The sequence below is a fragment of the Micropterus salmoides genome, unplaced genomic scaffold (assembly GCF_014851395.1).
Source record: "Micropterus salmoides isolate LMB-PRFRI ecotype aquatic unplaced genomic scaffold, ASM1485139v1 Ms_hic_scaffold_19, whole genome shotgun sequence".
In the NCBI taxonomy this organism is placed as follows: Eukaryota; Metazoa; Chordata; class Actinopteri; order Centrarchiformes; family Centrarchidae; genus Micropterus; species Micropterus salmoides.
The window spans coordinates 18,286,032-18,309,891 of NW_024041039.1; the positions used below are offsets into that span (position 1 = coordinate 18,286,032).

Below are 23,860 nucleotides of genomic sequence, written 5' to 3' on the forward strand. Positions count from 1 at the left end.
ATGTGCTTAACATTTCCAACAGCTCATAAAGGCAGCGCAAGGCTCTCACAGACGTCACAATATGCTACGTCATAATTATTGTTGTGGGAGCCAACAAAGGATCAGGATGTCACACTGTTAATCTGCATCTGATGGATTAAAACCGAGAATGTTTTTGTACATGTTTACCAAAACAACCCAGTAATAATGAAAAAACATCTCATTAATTCAAATGAATGTTGATGTATTCTGTTTTTGTGTGGTTGGCTACTCATTAATAGGTCTTTTAGCTGGGATATATTTCTGTTTGCATTAGTGTTTCTAAGCAACGGCTGAACCTGGCAACGGTCGGCGCTGCAAACAAGCCGCTCCGTGAATTTTCTTGGGAACATTTATTTTATATAGGTCTATCTTTTAATAGTAACAGTGTCAGTCTGTCTCAGCTAGAAGTAACCTACAATTCAGATTTACTCTCTATACTTGAGTATTGATAATATAAACTTTATTTCTGCGGGCTGTCCTGCCAGCAAAGATCTTTTTCACCACAGTTAGGACTGTCAATCTCCACCAGCAGGTCGATATAAGATGGCACCAAGCTATGGATCACTTGTCAAGGAGGCCATTGTGCTGCTCAATAAGTTCAGCGCTGGCAGACAGTGTTTGGATGACTTCATGGACGATGCTTCACAGGAACTGCAGGTAGGTAGGCCTGTAGCTTCAGATCAGTGTCCTGATTCTGCTTGTGCTTACACCTGAATATCACATTTATTATTTCTTGCAGAACATGGACACTTTGCATAAGAAGTTCGTACTTGATGTTGTGTCTGGATGTACTGAGCACAAAAAGTTACTGGACATCGTTATCAATGTCTTCTATGGCCAGAATGTGAAATATTTATCCAGAGGTGATCGCAGCCAGTTTGTCAGTAAGTTAATGAACTAAACAGTCTTGTACGCAAGCTCTGAATAAAACAAGATTATCGCTGACACGTTTATAATACTATGTTGTTCTTCAGTTATCTGTTACCTCACCACATTTGCTCTTGATGACCTTGGACTTCAGAGATTTAGCAACATTGTCAAGTCTCTGGACATCAAGATGATGCACACAGTGAGAAACTCCATTTCTGATAGTGTTGTTGCATTGGATATAACCAGCAATGAATAGCTCCATTACTGTGCCCTCTGTGTAAGTGTGTGTATTTGTGTTTGGCTTTAGTTCCTGACTTTCTTCTTCACAAACCTCACCACGTGGATACAACAGGAGTGGAATCAAATCTATGATGCTGCCTATGTGGAGAAACAATGGATTGGCCCTCTGCTAAGGCGAGAAAAGCAGAGTACAGGAAAAACATTTTTCAGGAAATGAATGTTATTTCAAAGAGAAGGGATGAAAAGCATATGTCTATTTGTCCTTTAGATGGCGCCCTGAGATTGAAATTCTCATGAACCAGCTTGCTGTCAAAATGTCTGGAGGGACTCAGATCAAGAGAGTGTCAATGAAAACCACTGAGACCCAGGAGTTCTCTCTCACCAAGCCAAAACCCCCACTTCTGCCTATGTCGGAGCTCATTCCACAGCAGGAAAAATCAAAACCAGTCAGCCTCATCTACAGTTATATACAATATTTTCTTCAAACATTGCCACACATTTGGTTTATGTGTGTACCGTGTTTTGTTTTTGTGTAACAGCCAACAGATATATCCTTAATGAGAATATAGACAAGAAAGGTCATGTATATTTTGTTGAGGATGTGATGGACGCACCACTCAAATGTTTTTTGTTTTGTAGGTACCAAATAGCACATACAGGGCTCCAAAAGAGATGCAGATTATAGAGGAGATCAAAGAAAAGAACCATCAAAAGATAGAGGTATGATGTCAGTGTTTGTCATCATAATCAGAAAAGGATATCTAAAAAGGAAAAATATGGTTATATTAATGTAATATAAGAAAAAACAGGTTTGACAGAAAGAGTTGTAAATCAACAGCTGGAATATGCAACAGTTAATTTCAGCAGATTAAAGGCATAATAAAGTTATTGTTTTTTTGGAATTTAATTCTGAACTGCTCGACTAAAATAATTCTGTTAAAGTGGCATATATAATTACTAACACTAATGACATCCTATCTGTTTTTCTTCAAAGGAACTTCTCTATGAGGCAAATACGAAACAGTTCAGATGTGTAAATACACAGAAGTCTGAACGCACCAAGGTATGGGCTATTTCTGTTCTGTATACATTGATTCATGTCCAGCCTTATTTTTATAGATAAAAAGCTTCCCAGGATTTCTTCATTTCTTGTAATTTTGGGCTATATAAATATAAATGACTTAACTTGACTTGCTTAATGTTCATTTCTTGGTAACTGAATCCCAACACATCCTTTTAGATAAGAGACATTCACTCAGTCAGTGTCAGCTCAGAGTCAGTTCACATTTCTTACGAACCCTCATTTGTATTGCAGAAAGTGATGTCTGTCATTAAGGAGGACTTTGATTCAAAACTCAAGTTCAATTCATTTCATTCATCTGGATCTCCTTCCAGTAATAAGGTGAGATCTAATAATTTCACATGCCTCAGTGCATGAGTCCCCAGTATGATAGTGATAAATATGAACTAATGTAGTTATAATATCCACTGGCATGTGTGTATTTTTCTGATTCTGTTAGAGTAACAGCTGGCCCATCAAGCTCAACAGTGCAGCCATCCTGAGGACGGGGGCACTATATGACCGCCGGGTGGAGGAGGAGCTGCAAAGGTACAGCACAGCATTAACCTGCCATTGCTTGATCTACAATAACAATTTACTTGTATTTTTTCACTAGATTTATTTTTTGATCACAAGTGATCACAGCTTTGTGTGACTGAACACTCTTGATGTGATGTCATGTGTATGTAATCTGTTCTCAAGTCTCTCTCGCAAAGAAGATCTTGATTTCATTGAGACAATGGACCTCAACCAGTTTGAACAATCCATGACTCATTATGTGTTTGTATTTGTGACACAGAATGGAGCGTCTGGTAGAGGGGGCACGTGAGCCCTCATCCTTCCTACAGTGGCAGAAGGAGATGCGTGAGAAGGACCTTCATGAAGAGCTGGCTATGATTGAGCGCAGGCGTCTGGATGGACGCATCAGTTATGAGGAGGCAGCTATGGCCCGCACACGCATAATGGAACGCAACCAGAAGACTGCTCAGCAGAAGAAAGAAGAGGTGGGTAATGGTCACTTGATAACTTATTTGGCATTTGCAGAATATTACACGGTGCTTTAAAGTTCGTTTCGGGAAGGGTAATTAGACAAAAGCATGTCAGTTATTCATGAAACATGGTGTTTCTTTAAAAGATTTTTTGTGTCTTGTAGACAGCTCAGCTGATGCGGAGATATGCTGAGAAAAGGTTGCAGGAGGAAAAAGAAATGAGAGACTTGGTGCAACAAGTGGCAGAGGGCCACAAGAACTCAAAGGCAGCTAAAGAGAAGTTACAGAAATTCAAGCAAAGTATAGGTACGCCCTATTTTTTGACATCACTCAATACAATGATCATTTGTTTCATGATTTCTCTTTCATTCTCATTGATTTCATGCACATTTCACAGTGAAAGAAGTCTCAGAACAAGGCAGAGAGCTCCTTCGTCAAGCACTAGAGGATGCACAGGCAGAGCTCAGCAGGAAATTCGAAATCATCCATGAAATCCACACTATTGAATCGCTTCCTCACATTAGAGTCAGGAATTTTGACAACACGGAGGTGAGTGAAGAAAGCATGGATGCCATCTCACATTTGACATACTTCCACATACATCTTGTGTCACTGGACACTGTCATGTCCCACGTCAGACTGCAGGCCACAAGCTGCTGGGAGAGATGTCCCTGGTCGAGCTGAAAGAGCGACTAGCCCTCCTGAAGGAAGCACAACAAACAGGGCAGCAGGAGAAACGGCAGCACATCATGGAGGAGATGCAGAGCAAGAAGCAACTGCTGTTGGAGCAGCTGGACACCATCAACATCCACAGGAGAGTGCTGACCCAAGCTGCAGCCATCAGGTCGGGAAAATGTTTGGCTCTGACTAGATTATGGTAGAAGGAAAATGCGGGAAGATACATATGCAAACACGTAAATGTCACACACACATGTTCATGACAGTTTTTACATGTTGCAGGAAAGAGGAGAGGAAAGCCAGGCTGCGTTTTCAGCAGGCGGTGACTCAGGATGAGAGAGTTTTGGCTCTACAGAAGAAGCTTGAAGACAAAAAACATGAGCGCCAAAGAATTAAGCAAACTGAAAGCAAGAAAGCCAAAACCTCTGAACCGGCGGCAGCACACACTCTCAGACACACAGAGAAGCACGACAGAGTGAGTATGAAATCCTCACTTGTAATCTCTGTCTGTTTTTGTTAGTGTTAAGGATTTTTCATGCCCGTGGCAGTGAATAAAACTCCTCTACCATCACTCTGTTTCTTGTTCTGCCAGAAAAGCTTGAAGGAGAAAAGCTGGGAGGAACTGGAGCTGAGCTTAGAGCATCAGATCCAGAAGGACGCTCCTTATGTTGTTTCTCTGACGGAAACACTCAAGACATAAATATCTGCAACATGCTCCGCGGGCCTATGAATGTTTAATTTTAGATCAGAAAGATTAGTAGTTATATTTGTTGCAAGAAATCTGTGAGATAATTAGCTTTTCATCTTTAGCCATTTTCTGAATGTGACACATTTTGTATTAAAATAAGTGCCACTATGATTTATTTCCATTGTTAAGATGATTATTTGTGACTTTAGTCTACTTGTAATATATATAAGTGTTTTTTATGTCCAGCAAATTTTAAAAAATGTCAACATTTATTTTTTCATTTCTCCCCAAAGTAAATTCCACCTATCTGTGAATGTGGCATGAAAAGGGAAGTGGATCTTCAACTTGTGACTTGTGAAAAAAAGTCCCTTCCCCAAATCAATGTTGGTGTTGTGGCTTGCATGCTGTGGTAACAAGTTACTGTACAAATATCACTCATCATTACTCAGATGAACCATGGAATCTCTACTATGATGAACTAATCTAACTAAAATAATATTACTTACAAAACAATATAATCTACAGTAATGTCACAATAGGTTCCCTGTTGAGTCCCATAGACACAGACACAGAAATTTAATAAACTATCCATGAAGAATATTACTGGACAATTAATTTGAACCATATAAGAAACAGTAGCGCCCCTGCTGGCAGTTCCGTGTAACAGCAGGAGATCTACCTGCATTTTTCTCAGTTTTTCCCTCTAAAGCAAAATCACATGATGTGTATTTGTCATATGACACTAATAAGTGGTCTGATCCAGCGAGCTTGTGTCGCTGTAGTTCACTCGACTACTTGTCAGGGATGAGGTTCTGTAGCCCGACATTGTTTGTTGGTTGTTCTCGGTAATGTCGATAGGTGATAATATCTGGAGGATGGACTGCCGGGGAGTTCTGCTTGGAATATGCGCCTCTTATTTCATAGGTACGTTTACGCTCATCTAGCAGCACGACTGCTGCAATGCTTTAAAACACTTTCAGAGGCACTATTTGTCTATTATAGAGATATTATTGAGATATGATAGATCACATTAAATACCATGATGTTAATTCACCACTTAAAGTTAAAGCGACTCCAAAGTGGACTCGCCTTTTATAGTTCAATTTTAAGCGTATTATATCAAAGTAAAAACACTACACATGGGATAAAATAACTTTCTTCTCATGAAACGTTATAATAAATTAATGCACTGACTTAATGTGTTCCATGATAGCCTAGTCTATTGTTCAGTAATGTTTTATTATCCCAAATTGGAAACTAGTAGGCAACCTTGCCAGCCATCACCGCAATATAACTCATGTGGTTTTTGTCCCTGATGTTAAGGTTAATACTTATCATATTTTAAACTATGGCATCTAGCTGCCATGTCACTGTAATATCTCTTTAGGCACTCATAATTCAGTTGGCATTTGACTCTGAGCCTTCCAAACTTTCAGGATTGCAGCTTTTCTTTCTGCCAGTTCAACAGAGGCTCATGTCTAAAGCATTTGAGAGAGAAATGTTGCCAACTCAGAGGAGACTGAACCAGTGAAATCACATGACCCCCTCTTTTCTGAATAATTGCATTTCATGAGAAGGATGGCTTGTAGTCAAGAAAGCATGCTAATGTGATTACTACCACAATATGGGCTCTGTTTTGCTGATGTGCTTATAGTACCTGTTGCCCCCACTTTCTCAGTGGTTAGATAATGTTGAATTGTATACTTAAGATTTTGTGGAGTGATTTTTATTTATTTTTTTATTAAAGATATCACGGCTTTAGTTTAACGAAGAAGTTCCCCTCTTGGTAATACGCAGGCAGTCGTCCATGGCTCACCTGCAATGCTTTATGTTTTGTTTGTTCCCGAGGCTAGATCCATGTTCAGTATGTCTGAGAAGAAGGGGAGATGCAATTATGGTGACCACTTGAGTCTCCAAGACTAAATTTGCCATCAATTTCTACTTGACACCACAACAGAAGAAGATCTGTTTAATGCTTCCAGGCATGGTGCTGAGCCAGACCACACTCGCTCCTGCCGTGATGAACACGACTCTCATTGAGAATGTGACCAGTCTGACTCCAACTCCTGTGATTCTCAGTAGCACGACCCCGAGCTGCTCTGCATTCAATACTTCGACTTGTGAGCCCTGTGCACCAGGATCGCAGTACGACAACAGTGAGTCAGTTACCTTGTCACCTCACATGAAACCACCAGTTTACTCTTTTTTTGAGTGCGATCGTGCATCACAGAAACATTTGAATGTTTTAAGATCTTAACTTATCCTTGTGTATTGGTGACTTGTCCTGTCTGTACTTAACCTCTTAAAAGATACCCTCTAAAATTTAGCACTGCAAGGATTAAAACCGTAAGAATGGACAATAAAGTCAAAGTTAATGATTCTCTTTTCCTCCCGAGACACCCTGCTGTGTGCGTGCTGTTCTGACCCCGGGCTGTGTCTATTTCCTGGAGCCTGTCTGCCATGCACCAGAGGTTTCTATCAGCCCCTAGCTGGTCAGCAGCAGTGTCTGCCCTGCAACCGTGGTTTCTACACAAAGTAAGGACACAGATGATTGCAACAAATTCACAATGTTCTTTTAGTTCTATTGGTCTTGACTACTCTACTGTCTACTTCACTGGTCGATTTCTTGTGTATTTTTATACTATGGCACAGTTTCACAGGAAGTCCATTATGTCAGCCCTGCTCTCCTGGATCCTTCAACAATAACACTGGTGGAGACACTTGCACAAGTTGTTCACCAGGTGTGTTTATTTAGCTTTAGAAATTAGACAGATAAAATAAATGTCTTTACCAGATCAATAACAAGGGGATTTAAGCTCTCAAATGAATAAATTATTTACCTTTAGATATGTACGATTACTAGTTTACATGCAATGAGATCTCATGTTATCTAAGAGAGAAAACATGAATCACACGTGTTGAGTTATTTTCTGTCTGCTGCTTTCAGGTTTCTTTTCATCGCAGCAGAGTTCCACTTCATGTTCACCCTGTGCACTAGGAAGTTTTTGCAAGTGAGTTGCACTTGACTGTCACCAGGTTTCCGTGTCTATTTCTGTTTCTGTTTGTAACTAGGACCCCAAAACTTTAACTGTATTTTGGAAAATCACTTCATCTAACAACAAGACTCCACAGACATCACATGATTTCATCCCATGGTTTGCCAGATACACACACACACACACACACACACACACACACACACACAAGGTCAGTCACACAGTCGCTACTTTGATTAATAAGCAGAAGGTATGAAAAGTGGTGTGTAAGATCATGCCCAGGCGGATATAAATGGGGAAATATAAGTTAGTGTGAGGATACAGGAGCAAGATGACCAGGTCAATCCCTAGAAAATGTCATCCCGTATCCAAGTTTGAGATAAGGTTACAGCAGGTTAAGGGCTGCAAGGTCTCCCAGGGAGATCATACAGATTCCCAGGCTAGATTGGATAGTCCCTCCAGCTATACTCTTAGCTGACATACACAGAATAGTTCCACAGGGAGATATCTCTGAGGCATCTTGATCAAAACACAGGAGGAGGAATGAGAAGACAGCAGTTTCTATGAGGACCTTCCACATAAAGAAGGAAATAGATTTAGGCATTTTCTAACTGGAATCTCCTTCAAAGCTCTTGACCATAGGTGGGGGTTGGAAGGAGAGATCCATTGGTAGACCAAGAACTTCACCTTTAGGCTCGGTCCTTCATCGTGACAGTCTAGTTGCCTCTTTGACACCAACCAAAAATCCTTGATTAGGGGTTGGAAAACACCTTTAAACTAAATCTGCTTTGGTTGTTGTTTTTGGTTGCCATGAAATTGTTAATAGTTTGTCAATTTACAGACACAAACAAGTGCCTTTCACTCTGACAGCTCCTCTGGTTGTACCCAGTGCCAGACATGTCCTGGAGGAACAGAAGCTCTACAGACCGCTGCTAAAGATTGCACACCGTGTCGGCCAGGTAATGCACATGATGCTAACTTAAAGCTGCAGGGCCCTAATAATTAATGTTTATGGGTACTGCAGCTTATAATAGGAAAAAAGGGGGAAGCATGAGTATCCATCCAAGTGATATCTGGTTTTGAACAGGCATGCACAAGGCTCCCCATCAGAGTTTGTGTCAAATCTGCAGCAGTGGCTTCTTCCAGATCCACTGGGGTCAGGAAAGCTGTGATGTTTGCCCAGAGAATCACTACTGCCCTGTGAGTACTACAACTCCCACACTCTGCCTAACAAGAGAAAATTAAGCTGTTAGAAAAATGTCTTGAGGTTGTTTGATGACAGAGCATGTTGTTCTCTCAGAGTCCTGATGTGAACCCCATTCAGTGTCCGAATGATGCATTTTGCCCAGAGGGCAGCTTGGCTCCAGGCTACTGCATGGAGACTTTCTTCCGCAAAGCAGGGGACACTTGTGAATTGGCTCCTGTCACTATTGCTCTTTTAGTTATTGGAGGAGGGGGTAAGTAACAATGCTGGAAGACATACAATAATTCTTTATGTTTTTAATGCACATGAAGAAATACTCGAATAAAATCTTGTTTTTACTCATAATTCTTTAAAAAGTACAACTGCATTAATATTTTTTCTGATATTTCAGAGTGTCTTTTGTAATGCAACCTTACTTCACAGTATGTTAAATGCATTGGACATTAAGTTATGCTTTTTAAACTGATGGCCTTTAAAGTTGACAAACTTTAAGCCGCAATGTCCCACATTTATATGATCTGATTACACACAAACCAATTCCATTTAAAGTAAGTCTTAATTGTACGTGTTTGGTATAGTAATGGTTCATAGCTCACTTTGGATAATATTAGGCACACATATGTTCTGTATCTTAACGTGAGCTTTTTTTTCACTCATAATACATGGATTGCTAAGAGTGGAAAATACCTCACGCTGATGTACTTTCCACTCGTGACTTAGGAATGAATGGTCAATTAAAATGTACAGGACTGCTCTTTTTTTATATACTAAATTCTTTTCTTATAACTTTCTTCAATGTAAATAAGTTGTTTATTTAAACTTCTGAATAAAATAAGTCCACTCAGCAGGTATAACTAATGAAATAGAAATGTTTTGTTGTTGAAATGTACAGTTTCTCTTTTATTGACTTGAAAATAAGCATTTACTGCAAATTTCATGTCAACTAAGTATTGTTCTGGGAGTGTATTTCTTGCCTATTATATATGACACTTTAATTTCCAGAGAGACTATTAATCCAATGACTCCTTTGGTCATTTGGCCTCTGGCAGCATGGAAACACTAATCCTTTTGTTTTTTGCCCACTGGAAACAGATTTTGCCCTTATACTGACACCAAATCATGCGCATATAGGACAAAATAAAAAAAATAAAAAAATCAATGAACTCTTTCTGCATGTGTAATAAGCCTTACTGTATATGGTAATTTACTCTAACATCCTCTGGTGTTTTTCCTTTTGCCCCTCAGTGGCTCTACTCTTCATCATTTTAACAGTACTACGTCGACGACGAGACACTGACGGAGAGCTGAATGTAGCCAGAGCTCCATTGTTAGGCAAAGAGCGACCTCAAGGTCGATACTATGGTATCCCCTGTGATGCAGAACCTGTATATGCTGGCTGGTGAACCAAAGAACCTCCAGCGTAATTTTCCTGCAGTAAGAGTTTGGTAGGACAACCAACTGAAGTCTCATCTCCATAAATAAGACTTGTGACCCAACTAAAGACAAAAGAACTGAAGACTGGGGGTAAAATCCTGGACTGGTGCCTTAAGAGTACTTTGAAAATACACCAGCTTTTTTATGGGTACATTTTAATATATTGGTAAAGAACAGAAGTTGACTCTTTTGCGAATTCTTGTAGTTTGACACTGCTACAATTGTTCCACTCAGATGAACACTTTCCTTTTGTACACTGGTGTATTGAATAATGAGAGCTATGCTGGAACAGTGAAAATGAGATGCTTGCCTCGACTGGGTGGGAACCTCTCTTATGAAGAGCGCCTCTTTTACGGAGGTAATTAATTTACTTTGCACTTGTGTTGGTAGAATTGTGTTTGCCTCCTTTAACTTGTGTAGTTCCACAGTTACAGAGAGGTTTTACGGTGGTTGGTGCCTTGTTGTTTTTAATGCAGTTGGTTACAGCACACCGTGTTGACTGTTGTATGTTTTTCATCTGCTTTTTTAAGTTTATCTTGTATGTTTTAAATGAAAATAAATAAAAAGTATTACCTTGAGCAAAATGTCTTACTTGTTTGTACTTGTTTTGCAAACTTAAATTAAAAATCAACTAATCTTGGATGCCAAGTTGTTAGTGTACAAGTAAAATTACTTATTTTTTCTTTAATGGGGCAATATATACGTCTGCCATGAAAATATCTATTCAGTGGATACAGCAAGGTTTATCAGACTAAAGAAAAGAGGGAAGTCACTCTTAACAAGACTGTGGTTCAGTCCCACAGCACGGAACAATTCTTTCCACATTATGTAAATGTCCAGCAGGAGGATCTCAGGATCAGATAAACAAGTTTACAGAGTTTGAGAACCATGGCATAGAAAGACCGATACAGATGAAAGTAGCATAAAAGACTGTGAGTGATATCATGCACAGAAAGTGGATACTGGAGTACATAACACAATTGCTGGTGGCTGAAACGTACCTCCACAATGATTTTAGGACTGTCTGTGTTATTTTATTTGTAACCAGGATTTATATTTCATTACCAGATAGTAGTGGTGAAAGGAAAACTAGTGATGATACAATGTAGAAATACTTTGTTACATTAAATGTACTATTTAAAGTATTTACAAAATACTTTAAATAGTATAAATAGTAAAAGTACTGATTACCCAGACTGGACCTTGTCAGAGTGTTGTATTAGTGTAGCTATGTACTTTAAATTAGTGGATTGTTATTATAGATATATTAACATGTAGCCCAAGAATCATCTTAATCTAAGTGGCTGTCAAATGTTGGATTTTTTTGTTGTTGATATTTTCGGAAAGGCTTACAGACAAACACGTCCAGAAACTGTTGTTAGGTGGCAGTAATGCACTATTTAGTAGTAACGGTGGATGCGACAAAAATGAAATCTGTCCAAACAGGACTCCGTAGCATTCAGGAAGGAAACATGGCGGCCGCCTTGGCAAGAAGGGTGTCTGGTGTGTACCTTCAATTTGATATTCATACTTTTTCATTTCACTCTCCTCATTCCGTAAAGTTTTAGACTTGTATCCATTTTTTAAATGTACTGAACTGCTGCAGCAATTGGGCGTAACTTACGTGCAGTTTTTAAGCACGTCACTACGGTACTAGGTGTTCTCTCTAACTGCGACTCCTCTCATCTGTTTTCATGTTGTCCTTGTGTCTGACAGGGCTGCTGAGGCCGCTGTCTGTCTCTCTGTGTGCCAAGACACCACAGCTCTGTCAGTTCTCCAGCCTCATCCAGCCGCCGCCTCTGTACAGCTTCGCCACAGCCGCTGTCCGCGCTCCTCTGCGGGCTGCAGTGTGTCAGACACCCCGATACAACATCCTACAACGGTAAAAGAGGGAACTCGCCTGCTGATTTTCAGATTGCTGTCAGGTGGATATTAACAACAATAATTAGTGTAACCACCTGATAATAAGCTGAAAAGCAACACATATGTCTCCCTTTTGTGTCATGAACCACGATACTGTTACGCTATGACCAAAGGTTAACACTCTTGTTTTATTAGTGTATTGACTGTGTTCGCTTCCAGTTTTTGGGCAAGCGTTTGGGGGAGACCCTCTCCTGTTTCAACATGTCCATGCATCTGTGCTCAAAGAAAAGCTGGCAAAGAATGGTTTTCAGAGTTTTATAATGACTCAACTGGCCTACGCAGAGCCCTTAATGCAACCACATGCAACACCTTTGGTGTGGATGCTAATGCTCTTGTGGCTGAATTGGAGCAAATCTTTGTAGCCGGGTTACAAAATATTGTGGGAAAACCTTCTCATAAAAGTTGAGACTGTTACAGCCCACAGTTGAATGACAAGATCAATACGCATATGTGTATGTAACATTGTGTCCACATACATTTGGCCATGTAATGTAACTTTTGCATCAGAAATTAGAACTCATTTAAGTGTTACCAATAAACAATGTGTAAAATATTTTCTTGCATTAAAGGAGAAAGTAAAATGAAAGATAAATTGAATCAGCGTCTGGGGAGAAAATGTTAGTAAAATTTAACAGTTTACTACTACTTAACTTATTTATTTGCTAACAAATACATTAACTAATACATTCTCACTGTAATCTCCTATAGCCCTCTCACATATCCCTTTATGTTTGGGGGAATCAGGATTATTTGTAGGATTAGGACTGTTGTAGCTAAAACTGCTGTTGGGATTACAGTCTGTATAGGTGCAACAAAAATGATACTTTCTTTAAAATCTACTTCTTTTCACTTGAAAACTACGTGATTGTGGTGGTTGAATAAGTATGTTATGCACCACAAACAAAATTCTACTCACCACTTTTGTGTTTGTAGTGGAGTGAGAAATCTCAGAGAGTAATATATAAACCTGACCATACAAAACTAAAACCATCTGTATCAGCTGGTGATGCTTACTTGTCTTAGGTGATAAAATGTTGTTTTATAATTTGACTGAGTTGGACCTTTAAATAACCGTAGTTGTGCCCTTTCTCTACTTTTCTGCGCAGGGTATCGGCTCTTACTCCCAGTCTGACTCAGCAACCAAGTAGAAGTCTGACGTACTACAGTGTGAAGAAGGGGAAGAGGAAGACTGTAAAATCAGTGACAGAAAGGTTCATGAGGCTGCACTGTGGCCTTTGGATCAGGCGCAAGGTACAAGTTTGTTTTTTTGCTGACTGAAAATCATTAATGTTTCTTTCTACACCTTAAACACACAGTTTTGCCACTCTGACTTCTTGTTTTTTGGGTGTAAACAGGCTGGATACAAGAAGAAACTGTGGAAGAAGAAACCTGCCAGACGCAATCGCCTCAGGGAACATGTATTCTGTAACAAAACACAGAGCAAGCTTTTGGATAAAATGACAACCTCTTTTTGGAAAAGGAGGAACTGGTTTGTTAATGATCCATACTTGAAGTACCACGATCGGGTCAACTTCAAAGTGTAATCTGTTGATCCATGTAGTGACATCTTGTTTTCTGTTTCAATATAATACAATAAAGTTATATATGTAATAAAGTCATATGTATTAAGTTATCCTTTTCTTTTATATGCTGTATTAAGCTAAAAAGACAAAAACAAATGACACACCGTCAAGAGTTTTCCTTTAATATTTAATGGCTGTAAATCAATTTAAACAAACATTTAACCTAGTAGAACAATAAATTGATAGCCATAAACCATCATGTCATCACTTAACTGCTGTTTTTTTTAATACTTTACAATAAAGTTGAAATTTAAGTAATTTGACATTCTGGCCTGCCAGAACAAAATTTCTTATTCAAGAATAAAGTGGCTAATTGATCAGTAACTAAGACATCTTATTCATATGCATAACCAACATGTATGTATAGTTATAACATTTCATATTCTTTCTACAAAGCAACAAAACATGAATTCATTGTTTACCAGCAAGGTGTCTGAAGAGGCCAACAGCTTCACAGAAAATCACTTAAGAAATCCAATTTTCAAAGAAATTAAAAACAAGCATCATGCAATGATGAATTCATCAGTCTACGCACAAGTATACAAATCTGCTACTGAGCAACATATTTTTTTATGTTTTACTTTGCATGAATTTTAATAGAATGAAATCACCTCTAACAACACTGATACTACTAATGCTGAAACAATCATATTTTTTCACCATTTATCCATTAAAAGGACATTTCATGTGCATAACAAGTGTATCTACAACATCAGAGTGAATGATGTGTAAACAGAACAGTTGTACCTGAGAAGCTTTTGATTCAAACTTCAAACCACCGTAAATGATACAGATACACTGATGAAAATGATAAATCTACTGCCAGCCTAAGTCCACCCATCAACAACCAACACTGTGATACTATGTGTAAAATGTTGCTATGAATCAGGCTCAGTGAGTAAAGTACAGGATGAAAACATACAGTGTATCACCACGCAATATTAAGTTAAATGTAAGTTTGTAAACCTGCAAACTGATAAAGTCACTCTTAATGAATTCCTAAAAAATAATAGAAGCAAGTAGAAGGTAAGATCGTTGAGTTTAGTGTTGCTCAGTTAACAGCAGAGCATTACACAGTGATTTCAAACATGGACAATAGAACCATGTTTATATACAGTAAATACTTATTCATGTTTTATCCTATTTTTGCTACAGCTGAAAGGGACATATTTCTAATTGGCCTTAAATTGCCAAATAAATTTTCGAGTGATGAACAAAAGGTGTGTACAAACTGAACAGTAGATTGTCAAAAACAGTCTGCTCCATTGGGAAAACCTCTTGTAGTAGTGACTTAATATATCTGTGGTCTATTGATTGTTACATGAGTAATTATTTCTTTACTGCAGAAAAAAATAGCATTAATGATTAAGAAATTAATTAATTAATTAAATTAACTACTAATCTGTTATGATTATTGTTTTATACAGTTTTTGGCCATTTTAGACTATTGAGGGCAGTACTTTTGGATTCAAAATATAGTACAAAATGATTGTTTAATGAGAACATAGTTGTGTTATATCATGTGTGGAGACATTTTTTAATTATGTGTCTCTGCTATGTCTTTCTTTAAGGCTTTTATAGAGAGGTAAATAACAGAATATTGTCTGCCACTGCTGTCTGACTTTTCATTACTACAAGGTAGGTTGTCTTATGTTTTTGTCAATACCTTGACAATAATATGATAACAATGATAATTTGTCATTACAGGATTGAGCTGCTCACAGATGTTTCTCAGATTGAATAGCCATGCTTTTTCTTTTGATCCTTGGCTTTTAACACGTTCTCCCACATTGACCATGTCGCTCTCAATGCCAGCTGTAGTATTCAGTGACAGTACATTCTGTTTTAATAAACAGCGGACAAATGACTGGGAAGACACACATGCGATTGCCTACCCTTACCTGATATATAAAAACAATCAAATCAGAAAGATGAAGTTCACACAACCTGTATACATAAATGCATATTCAATTACCCACAAACTCAAAATGTTTATCAGAATGGAGCCCATTCATTCATTTGTTCTATCTTAATGTCTCAAACCTCATTTTTTTTAAATCATGAGCCACAAGCTATATACTATATATATATATATAGAGGGGTCATCATAGGTCACTTTGGTAATACCTTATTCTGAAGCAAGGCTGCTTCAGTCATGTAACTTTTGGCCATTCAGTATTTTCTCTTCTTGCAGCAAAGGCAGCTGGAGTAGTCTTTAGGACAGTTTCACATGGCTTCATTGTTCGAAGAAAGAGCACTCCTGGATCTTGTGAGAGGCCTTAAGACTCTAAGAGGAGGCTAGAAGGGAGGTCAGATGAGGATAAGAGCAAAGAGAGAGGTAGTTAATAGCTACAATGAGATGTACAGTATTCAAAGGACAGGACTAGTGGTATTTTGTATTTTTCTTATTGTCAACGAATCCCAAGTTAAGACAAAAACTAAGAATTTTTTAGTCTGTCTCTCAATAATTTCCAACTTCCATACCCTGTCTGTGAAAGAGCTTTTGACCCATTGATTCTTACTGAAGATGTAAATCTGTAAAAGCAGGTCACAAATATTTAGGTTCATTTTAAAAAGGAGTCAATTTCCTAAAATAGCTGGGCACTGTAATATTTGGATATATGTGGCCAGAACTATTTTCAGCTGCAAATGAATACACATTTGCTGCTCTACTGAGTATTTATGGCAGCAGGATACTGTATCTAGGACTGACTTAAATAAATTGCAGTGGACTGGTTCATCGTAATGAAGGAACAGTGCACCCAGTGCAACAGTGTGGCTCAACTACTTGTTTTTAGAAGTTTTCCAACATTAATAGCTGTCTATGACACACAGGAATATATAATAATATATCAGGTTTTGTTTTTTTCAGGGGATTTTTTGACTATAAGAAAAATATCCTTATCCTTTAAACAGCGCTGCTTCATTTAGTTAGCATCACCATGCCAAACAAACTGAAATTAGATGTTGAAATGCATTAATGCATACTCATTCATTTCCAGATACTGATTATGTAGAATAATTTCCATGAACATTACATCAAAAGTAGGAGTTATTATCAGAGATGAACTACATTGGAAGGAAATTCAATGTGAATATGTCAATATGACTTATCCCATGCCACTTTTCCAAACAAGTGAGTAATTGCAATCATACAAGAGCAAGATCAGATCACACATTCATTTGAACTAAACAATAATTCCACTTAAGTTAATACATGATTCAGCTTAATCAGTGCAGAAATCCGATTAGCAGCCAAACTCTCCATAGTTTGCAGAAGAAGAAGTACTGAACCACGATGATTTATTTAGCTACACAGCAGTAGGAATTAGTGAATGGGTGAGTAAATCACCACTCTCAAGGGGCAATTAGAATCAGGCAGCAGCTGAGCAGCCATGTTGATGTGGCAGTATACCTCAGGAGCCTTCCTCTTACTCAGCCTGAGCTGTGGAGAGCTTGATGCTGCCTGTACCCCTTTCCCCACATCCTCAGGCTGCTCCGGAGCTGGAGGAGTGGGAGGTGGAGAGGGTGTGGGAGGTTGGGAGGACTGGGATGTCAGTGAGGAGGGCGTAATGTGTGTGGACTCAGACTCAGAAGGTGAAATGGTCTGGTACAGCAACCCCTTGGAGTCCCATTGGTCCAACCCCAACACCTCGTATTCAGTCATGTCAAAATCCTGTCCTGCACCGTGAAAAGAGGTCGGTGGAAGGGCTGAACAACTTGCACATCCTGTCTCTGTTCTATTGACTTGAAAGGCAAATACTTTTTGTGTAATTGCTGTGGAGCTGATTCTGATTTTGGTCAGTGGGGATTATGAAAATCAATGTCATAATGCATTATCATTCTGCAGACCACAGAGCAGAGGCCAAATAGCAAGTTACGATAGTCAAACCAATCTGTTGCAGTACTAACAAGCCTGTTCTTAATGAGTCTCCTCCGTTCTTCTTTTTAGTATCCGATTCTGCAGAATTATGTCCAATTCAGCCTATTTTCATGTCATGTAATGCAATGACAGCAGAAAGCCAAGATATATGTTGAACAACATTGTTCAAGTGGAGTATTAAAATGTCACATTAGTCTAAAAAGACAACTGATTAATTGTGATATAATATGTTTAATATTGTCAGCAAATCCCTTGAAAAGACCAAAAGCAACAATGAATCAAGCCTGATAGCTTTGCTATGGGATAGACCTCCATTGTTGTCCAAAACTATTACTAAAAAACATCAGTGATCTGCACACTTGCACTGGGTGACATGTTCCTTCATCACCATGAACATGGGCACTGCAGTTTATTTTGTGTCAGTTCCACATAAACCATCCTGCTGCCATAAATACTCACTAGAGTACTAAACGTGTATTAATCCGCAGCTAAAAATAGTCTCCAACAAAACAACAAAACAACAGTGCCCAGTGGTTTTTGGTAAACTACTGAACAATCTTGAATGAGATATATCTGTCACGTGCTGTTAAAGATTTGTGCCTTCAGTAGGAACCAATGGACTTGGGGTGAACAGCCACAAACAAGTTGTGGAAGTCAGGAACTACTCTGTGTAGATTCTCATCCAGGTCTAGTTATCCAAGGAGGGTTTAATCTTTTTAGACTGTGCTGTACACACTGTAGAGGACAAGAGCCACCACACTGGTGTACACGGGAAACCCGCACACACAGACCAATACTTCCTCTTTGACTCTCACTACCCTCTGGAGCATAAGCTAGGAGTTATCAGAACCTTGCACCACCAAGTGCATCCTTGGGAACTTTTTCCCAGTCCCAGGAGAAGGAGCATAAATACCTGAAGGATGGTTTTTCGACAAACACTACATCCCTGATAACAACCCCACAAATGATAAACACTTAGGAATCTACTGCCAGTCAGTCAGAACTGATACCTCTTGGATGAGAGGCAAAATGTCATCAAATATCTTCAATCAAGTCCTGCTGTCCTTGTTTTAATCCCTCCTCAGAAAAGTCAGAAATTATAGACGGACGGACTAAAACATGGTTAGTTTTGGTCTGTTAAGGGATTTGTTGACAATTAGAAAAATATAGAATAACGGCAGACTTACAGAACCCATAATTGAGTGTATTAATAAAATGACAGCAGCTACATCAAGAATATACTCAGATACTAACAGAAGTAATCTAAATTCCATTTTCTTTAATAGTTTTGCCTTAACTGTCCAGATATTTCCATCCTTCGTATACAATCATGTCTAAGTGTTGTGCCTACATTTATCTACAAAGGAATAATTATTTAAGGAAAGATACATGACACCCGATCCAGATAAAAACAAACAACAACTGTGTCCACATGATGTTAAACTAGGCACGAATCCCCCACAGCTACACATGGGTTTTATCACAGGATGGTTAGCCTGGCAGGCTTGTGAGGCCTGACCTGCTCCAAACAGGAAGGCAGGACTGAGGTTATGGGGCCACTCAGGAAAGCAGAGGTACGAAACATTATCTGACAGCTTAAACAAGCTTCAACAGGAAGACAGAAATCTACATTATAATCTGTTTTACGCAAACGAACCAGGCCCTCCTATTGCATTAAGTTGGCTCCATCATAGCTGATGTTCTATGTGAGAAGGTAGTACCTTACCCATTTTTATCAACATGCTTTATTACAAAATTGATATTCTGAATACAACAGAGCCTTGATAATACTATTAGCTTGCTGGATTAAGTCAGTATAGTCTATAGTGGCTATTTATATATGAACTCACCCTTGTTGTGGCTCTCAGACTTGCTGCGCATCATAGTTCTGGTCCGATGCTGTGCTGCTGCAGGCTGCGTAGTGCCAGGGCCAGTGTTAACAGGTTCAGACTGATAGGAAGACAGATCCTGCATGCTGAAACTCCTCAGTCTGTCTGACAGGACCCCTTGGCTCTAGAACAGGTAACACCAGGTATTCATTTTAGTGTCAGCACCAATGTGTGACAGTTAGAGAATGGAACATCTTTAGGGGCATCAATAATGTGATACAAACATTACAATAGGCTACTGGATCTTGTACTAAACATTCCATAAACCTAATTCACTATGTGAATAGCAAACAACATAACAAGCATGACGCTCTTATCTACAATGACCCTCTACTGTACCCCCAGATCACTACAATACAAATGTCCAGAGTCTGCATTACCTTTGTTGCAGCCATGACTGCAGCGGTGGCTGCAACATTCAACCCTTTTCTCCCAAAATGCACCAGTGTGTCATAGCTTTTGTCCTTCGCTTGGCCAATATAGTCATCAATGTCCTGAAACAAGGACAAAAAACAACTAAACATCTCTCATTTTTCATTGTGAAACTCATCTTATGCACCGAGCTGAGATTTCTTTAATGCATCTTGATTTAATCCTGTGTCTGTTATCACCAAAAAGGAAATGAAAAATGGAGGAACACCATGCCATTTCCTGTCTCCTGTCCTGCTAACACATCTTTAACAACATAAGTGGAAAAGTGAATTTGCACTATGGCACTTGTTCTCTTAAAAGGCTGCAGAGCTCAAATTCTATTAGTCACAAAACCATGCGGACTAACTTAAAACCTAACTTAAAACCTACAGAGAGTCTACACTGCCTTTCCATGAACAGCACTAGCAGAGGTGAAAGAAAAAATCCAAGAGCTTTCACCTTTTCTTTTGAGGAAAGTGTGGGATGAACAAATTTCCTGTATAGCACACTGGACCCTTTAGTGTAAGGGGACAGCAGCCACACTACAAAGGCTATCTTCAGTTCATAGTAGAAAGGAAGCCTGCAATGAAGACACAACATAATGGAGCCACTGGTACAATAAAGCATAATGGAAAACAGGCTTTATCAGTCAGTGACAGTTATGTGATATAAACACAACAACGGTCAAGAGGTAAACTATTTTCCATCAAGGAGCTGTATAATGATAAACATTAAATATCTGAGTTACTCACCAACAAAGAAACATATCTGTAAATACTTCCACAGTAGTGAATAGGGCAAATATTATCCAGTACATCATCCATTTCACCTGAAATGTAAAAACAGTTACAGAAACACATAACACTTTGCAGAATCTATGAAAATGACACTGCCTGATATCATTTCAAAAGTAAAAATACAAATGATATACTCACATATTCTTTCACATCTTTTGACTTCACAGCTTTATAGGATGAGTATGCAGGATAAAGTGTACCAAACACAAGTCTAGAATACAGAAAATGTGCCCATCAATTCAAAAAACAAAACATTGCAAACACTGCAGTCCAACAGATATTTAAAATGTGCATGGATAACATTTCAAATCAAGGCATTTCAAATGTAATAAATCATGATTATGGATATTATTCAAGCAGAGATTTCTCTGTCTTCATAAAACTACATATAATTATACATAAAAACACATTTTTTGTCCATGAGACCTCTGAGCTGAACCCCACATAAGTAAATTGATGGACAGGCTGTCAGGTGAGATCAAGGGAAATCAGAAAAGGTGCAACAGCTTTTCCCTTCCAAATATAAAAATATTAAATCAACTGATTTTTTCCTGGCTGATTTGGTAAACAAGCTATGAAGGTGCTTATAACTTTCAAACAGGAGGTAAAATTAGCTTCCATGTGTTTTCTTCCCTTTCTTTAAATGTCTATTTGTGTGCAGACACCTGTGCTGCTGGTTGTCCAGACAGATTCAGGGCCCTGCTGAAGCGCTACAGCCAGGCAACAGCTGTGACTGTGACCTGATCAAATTACTGACCTACATCATGTTGCACCTCTCGAACCTACTGCCCAGTGCTTTAACAGAGTTTAGAAACACAAACACTATGACACTAAAAATATACAAGCAATATCATCTGTGGGAGACGCAACTAAACCGTTCTGTTGGAGACTGGACCAAAAATGACCTACATAACCAGGTTGGGAATTGCCAGGGTGTAACAGTCAAAGATACGCAACAAGATCTTGTAATCTAAATTTAAGTGCTTCACTATTTTGAGGTTGGGCCTGCTGCTGGTAGAATCCACACGGTTTGCAATAGCGCTGATTCATGCTTTGTGCAGGTAAAATAGCCATAGCTTACTTTAATAAATGTCATCCTGGTGGTGAATCTCATGCAGCCTACATTCCTATTAGGGAATATGCATATCTTAATACATGAATAACTCTTGCATTGTAACCTGAGAAGGTTGACCCGTCCCTTTTGTGTTTTTCCAACATGGGACATCAACAGAGAATATAGCTCCACTCAAAGACCGCTCCTGTTGTTCAGTCATCCGCCACTCAGTGACATTTAGGCTTCTGCCAGTGAAAGGCGCCTCTGAATCCTGGATCTGACTCATATTATCATTTCATGGATGATAATAGACTATTCTGCAAATCACGTCACCTCTTTGTCTGTAATAAAAAAAAAACACTTGATAAACACAAAGAGTGGCAGGCTACTGAGCGCTGCAAGCCAAAACACAGGTCTATACGGGCCTTGCTCAGCATTCCTGCTGAAATGACAAAGTACAATCCTGAGGAATGCGGACTGTTTTTCAGTCAAAAATTAATAGACCGACATCTCCTCTCCTCACACGCTGGTTCGGATTCGGATTTCATTTTAGACAAATTGCGGGGGCTTGTAACGCGCGTCGCTCACAATGAGAGGCTCAAATACCCTCAATAACCAGGAACCACAATTTATTATTATCCCACTCTGTGTCAGAGCATATCGAAGTAAATAATAAAATGACTTACACCACAAGTCTAGAGATGATCCAGGAGACCATTGCGCTGCAAAGGCGACAGGACGCGCTGTCTGTTGGGAGGAGTTTCCTCCAGATGACAGGCGGCTGCGTCTGGACGCACACAGGCGGCAACGTGATGCAAGATAAACAGTGAGCGGACTATAACTCTTTTCCATAGATGGCAGTGTTGCATTGCACAGTCAACACAGATAAGCAGCAAAGGGTGGGTAAATATGAGTCTTCTTGGCAAAAAGTCTGTTCAGATGTGATATGATCTGATTAACTCAGTGGGCTTTCTGCTGGATCCACATTAACAACCTCCACCTCTTTCCCTTTGCAGAGAGTATGGGGCTCGAAGGTCCCATTAAGCATAATGCACCAGCAGACTGGCCACAGCAGCCTTATTATTTGCCCCAGAGATCCTGAAGGTACTAATCCTAGGTGAAATACTTTTTTTTTTTTTTTTTAGAAATATGCACCATGACTAAGGCAGAAGTAGTTTCATTGTCAATAAACCTGCTGCTTATTTGCAAGATTGTTTTGTCTATAAAAAGGGCAGGAGAAAAAGTTCTACATGTTAAAATAATATAAAGTAAAACAATACAGCTCAGAATCAATGTTCAAGACAGGGCCTCAGTATTACAGTAGCTATAACGTGGGATTGCATTAGATGATTCTCTACTTTAAGGAAAGAAACAAGTTAATTAAATGTTAATGCCTTTGTCACTTGCTGTCACTTTAAATAAATTGAATCTGAGCCTTATACCACTTCATATGCTTACACTAAATTTAGCCTACATGATGAATTCACTTTAACAACTGAGTTTAGTCTCCACTTATTATATATATATGTGTTTAAAAAAGAACAATCTGGATACTTCAAACCTCTCTAATTTTAGACCTATCTCTAAGCTCCCCTTTTTGTCAAAAATCCTAGAGAGAGTGGTTTTTAATCAACTTCAATCATTTTTAGATGATTTTAGTATTTATGAAAAATTCCAGTCTGGATTTAAGCCCTGTCACAGTACTGAAACTGCCCTTTTAAGAGTTTTTAATGATCTCCTTTTAGCTGTTGACTCTGGAAACTCTGCTGTTTTGGTGCTTTTAGATTTGACTGCTGCCTTTGATATGGTTAACCACTCCATTCTTTTATCCCGACTTGAACAGTGTGTCGGCATTAGGGGCACAGTCCTCAAATGGTTTCAATCATATCTGGCGGATAGAAGTTTCTCTGTTCACCTCGGTGAATTTTCTTCATCTGCTGCCCCTCTTTCTTGTGGGGTCCCCCAAGGGTCCATATTGGGCCCCATGCTTTTTTCACTGTACATGCTGCCATTGGGGTCCATTTTCAAAAAACACAACATCTCCTTTCATTGCTTTGCAGATGACATACAAATATATTTACCTGTAAAATCTAACGACAAAGCTGCAACTCAGTCCTTGCTCAACTGCCTGAGAGATCTT

General features: G+C 39.0%; 4 protein-coding genes across 5 annotated transcripts; 3 read left to right on the forward strand and 1 right to left on the reverse strand.

The window, feature by feature from the left end:
- Positions 1-297: 297 nt before the first annotated feature.
- Positions 298-4,799, forward strand: cfap99 (cilia and flagella associated protein 99). Its single transcript, XM_038728387.1, has 15 exons — positions 298-678; positions 761-905; positions 996-1,090; positions 1,199-1,305; positions 1,400-1,577; positions 1,771-1,851; positions 2,126-2,194; positions 2,447-2,533; positions 2,652-2,740; positions 2,991-3,195; positions 3,345-3,486; positions 3,578-3,729; positions 3,819-4,024; positions 4,141-4,333; positions 4,451-4,799. The coding sequence occupies exons 1-15, from the start codon at positions 565-567 to the stop codon at positions 4,556-4,558; spliced, it is 1,971 nt and encodes a 656-aa protein (XP_038584315.1). The 5' UTR covers positions 298-564; the 3' UTR covers positions 4,559-4,799.
- A 485-nt stretch (positions 4,800-5,284) lies between these two features.
- Positions 5,285-10,764, forward strand: si:dkey-21a6.5 (laminin subunit gamma-1). Its single transcript, XM_038728389.1, has 9 exons — positions 5,285-5,470; positions 6,529-6,702; positions 6,943-7,081; positions 7,199-7,287; positions 7,494-7,557; positions 8,413-8,501; positions 8,630-8,742; positions 8,843-8,999; positions 9,992-10,764. The coding sequence occupies exons 1-9, from the start codon at positions 5,395-5,397 to the stop codon at positions 10,147-10,149; spliced, it is 1,059 nt and encodes a 352-aa protein (XP_038584317.1). The 5' UTR covers positions 5,285-5,394; the 3' UTR covers positions 10,150-10,764.
- Positions 10,765-11,562: 798 nt separating this feature from the next.
- On the forward strand, positions 11,563-13,736 carry mrpl35 (mitochondrial ribosomal protein L35). Its single transcript, XM_038728394.1, has 4 exons — positions 11,563-11,683; positions 11,897-12,062; positions 13,210-13,354; positions 13,459-13,736. The coding sequence occupies exons 1-4, from the start codon at positions 11,572-11,574 to the stop codon at positions 13,645-13,647; spliced, it is 612 nt and encodes a 203-aa protein (XP_038584322.1). The 5' UTR covers positions 11,563-11,571; the 3' UTR covers positions 13,648-13,736.
- A 58-nt stretch (positions 13,737-13,794) lies between these two features.
- On the reverse strand, positions 13,795-23,168 carry reep1 (receptor accessory protein 1). Of its 2 annotated transcripts, XM_038728390.1 has the most exons (9): positions 22,407-22,501; positions 21,845-22,061; positions 20,805-20,877; positions 20,622-20,698; positions 20,329-20,449; positions 19,839-19,952; positions 19,420-19,582; positions 17,102-17,367; positions 13,795-15,984 (listed from the first exon to the last, which is right to left on the reverse strand). In XM_038728390.1, the coding sequence occupies exons 2-9, from the start codon at positions 21,889-21,891 to the stop codon at positions 15,913-15,915; spliced, it is 933 nt and encodes a 310-aa protein (XP_038584318.1). In that variant the 5' UTR covers positions 21,892-22,061; positions 22,407-22,501; the 3' UTR covers positions 13,795-15,912. The 2 variants fall into 2 exon arrangements, with proteins under 2 accessions (XP_038584318.1, XP_038584319.1); XM_038728391.1 differs by lacking the exon at positions 21,845-22,061 and having other exon boundaries at positions 22,407-23,168.
- Positions 23,169-23,860: the final 692 nt, after the last annotated feature.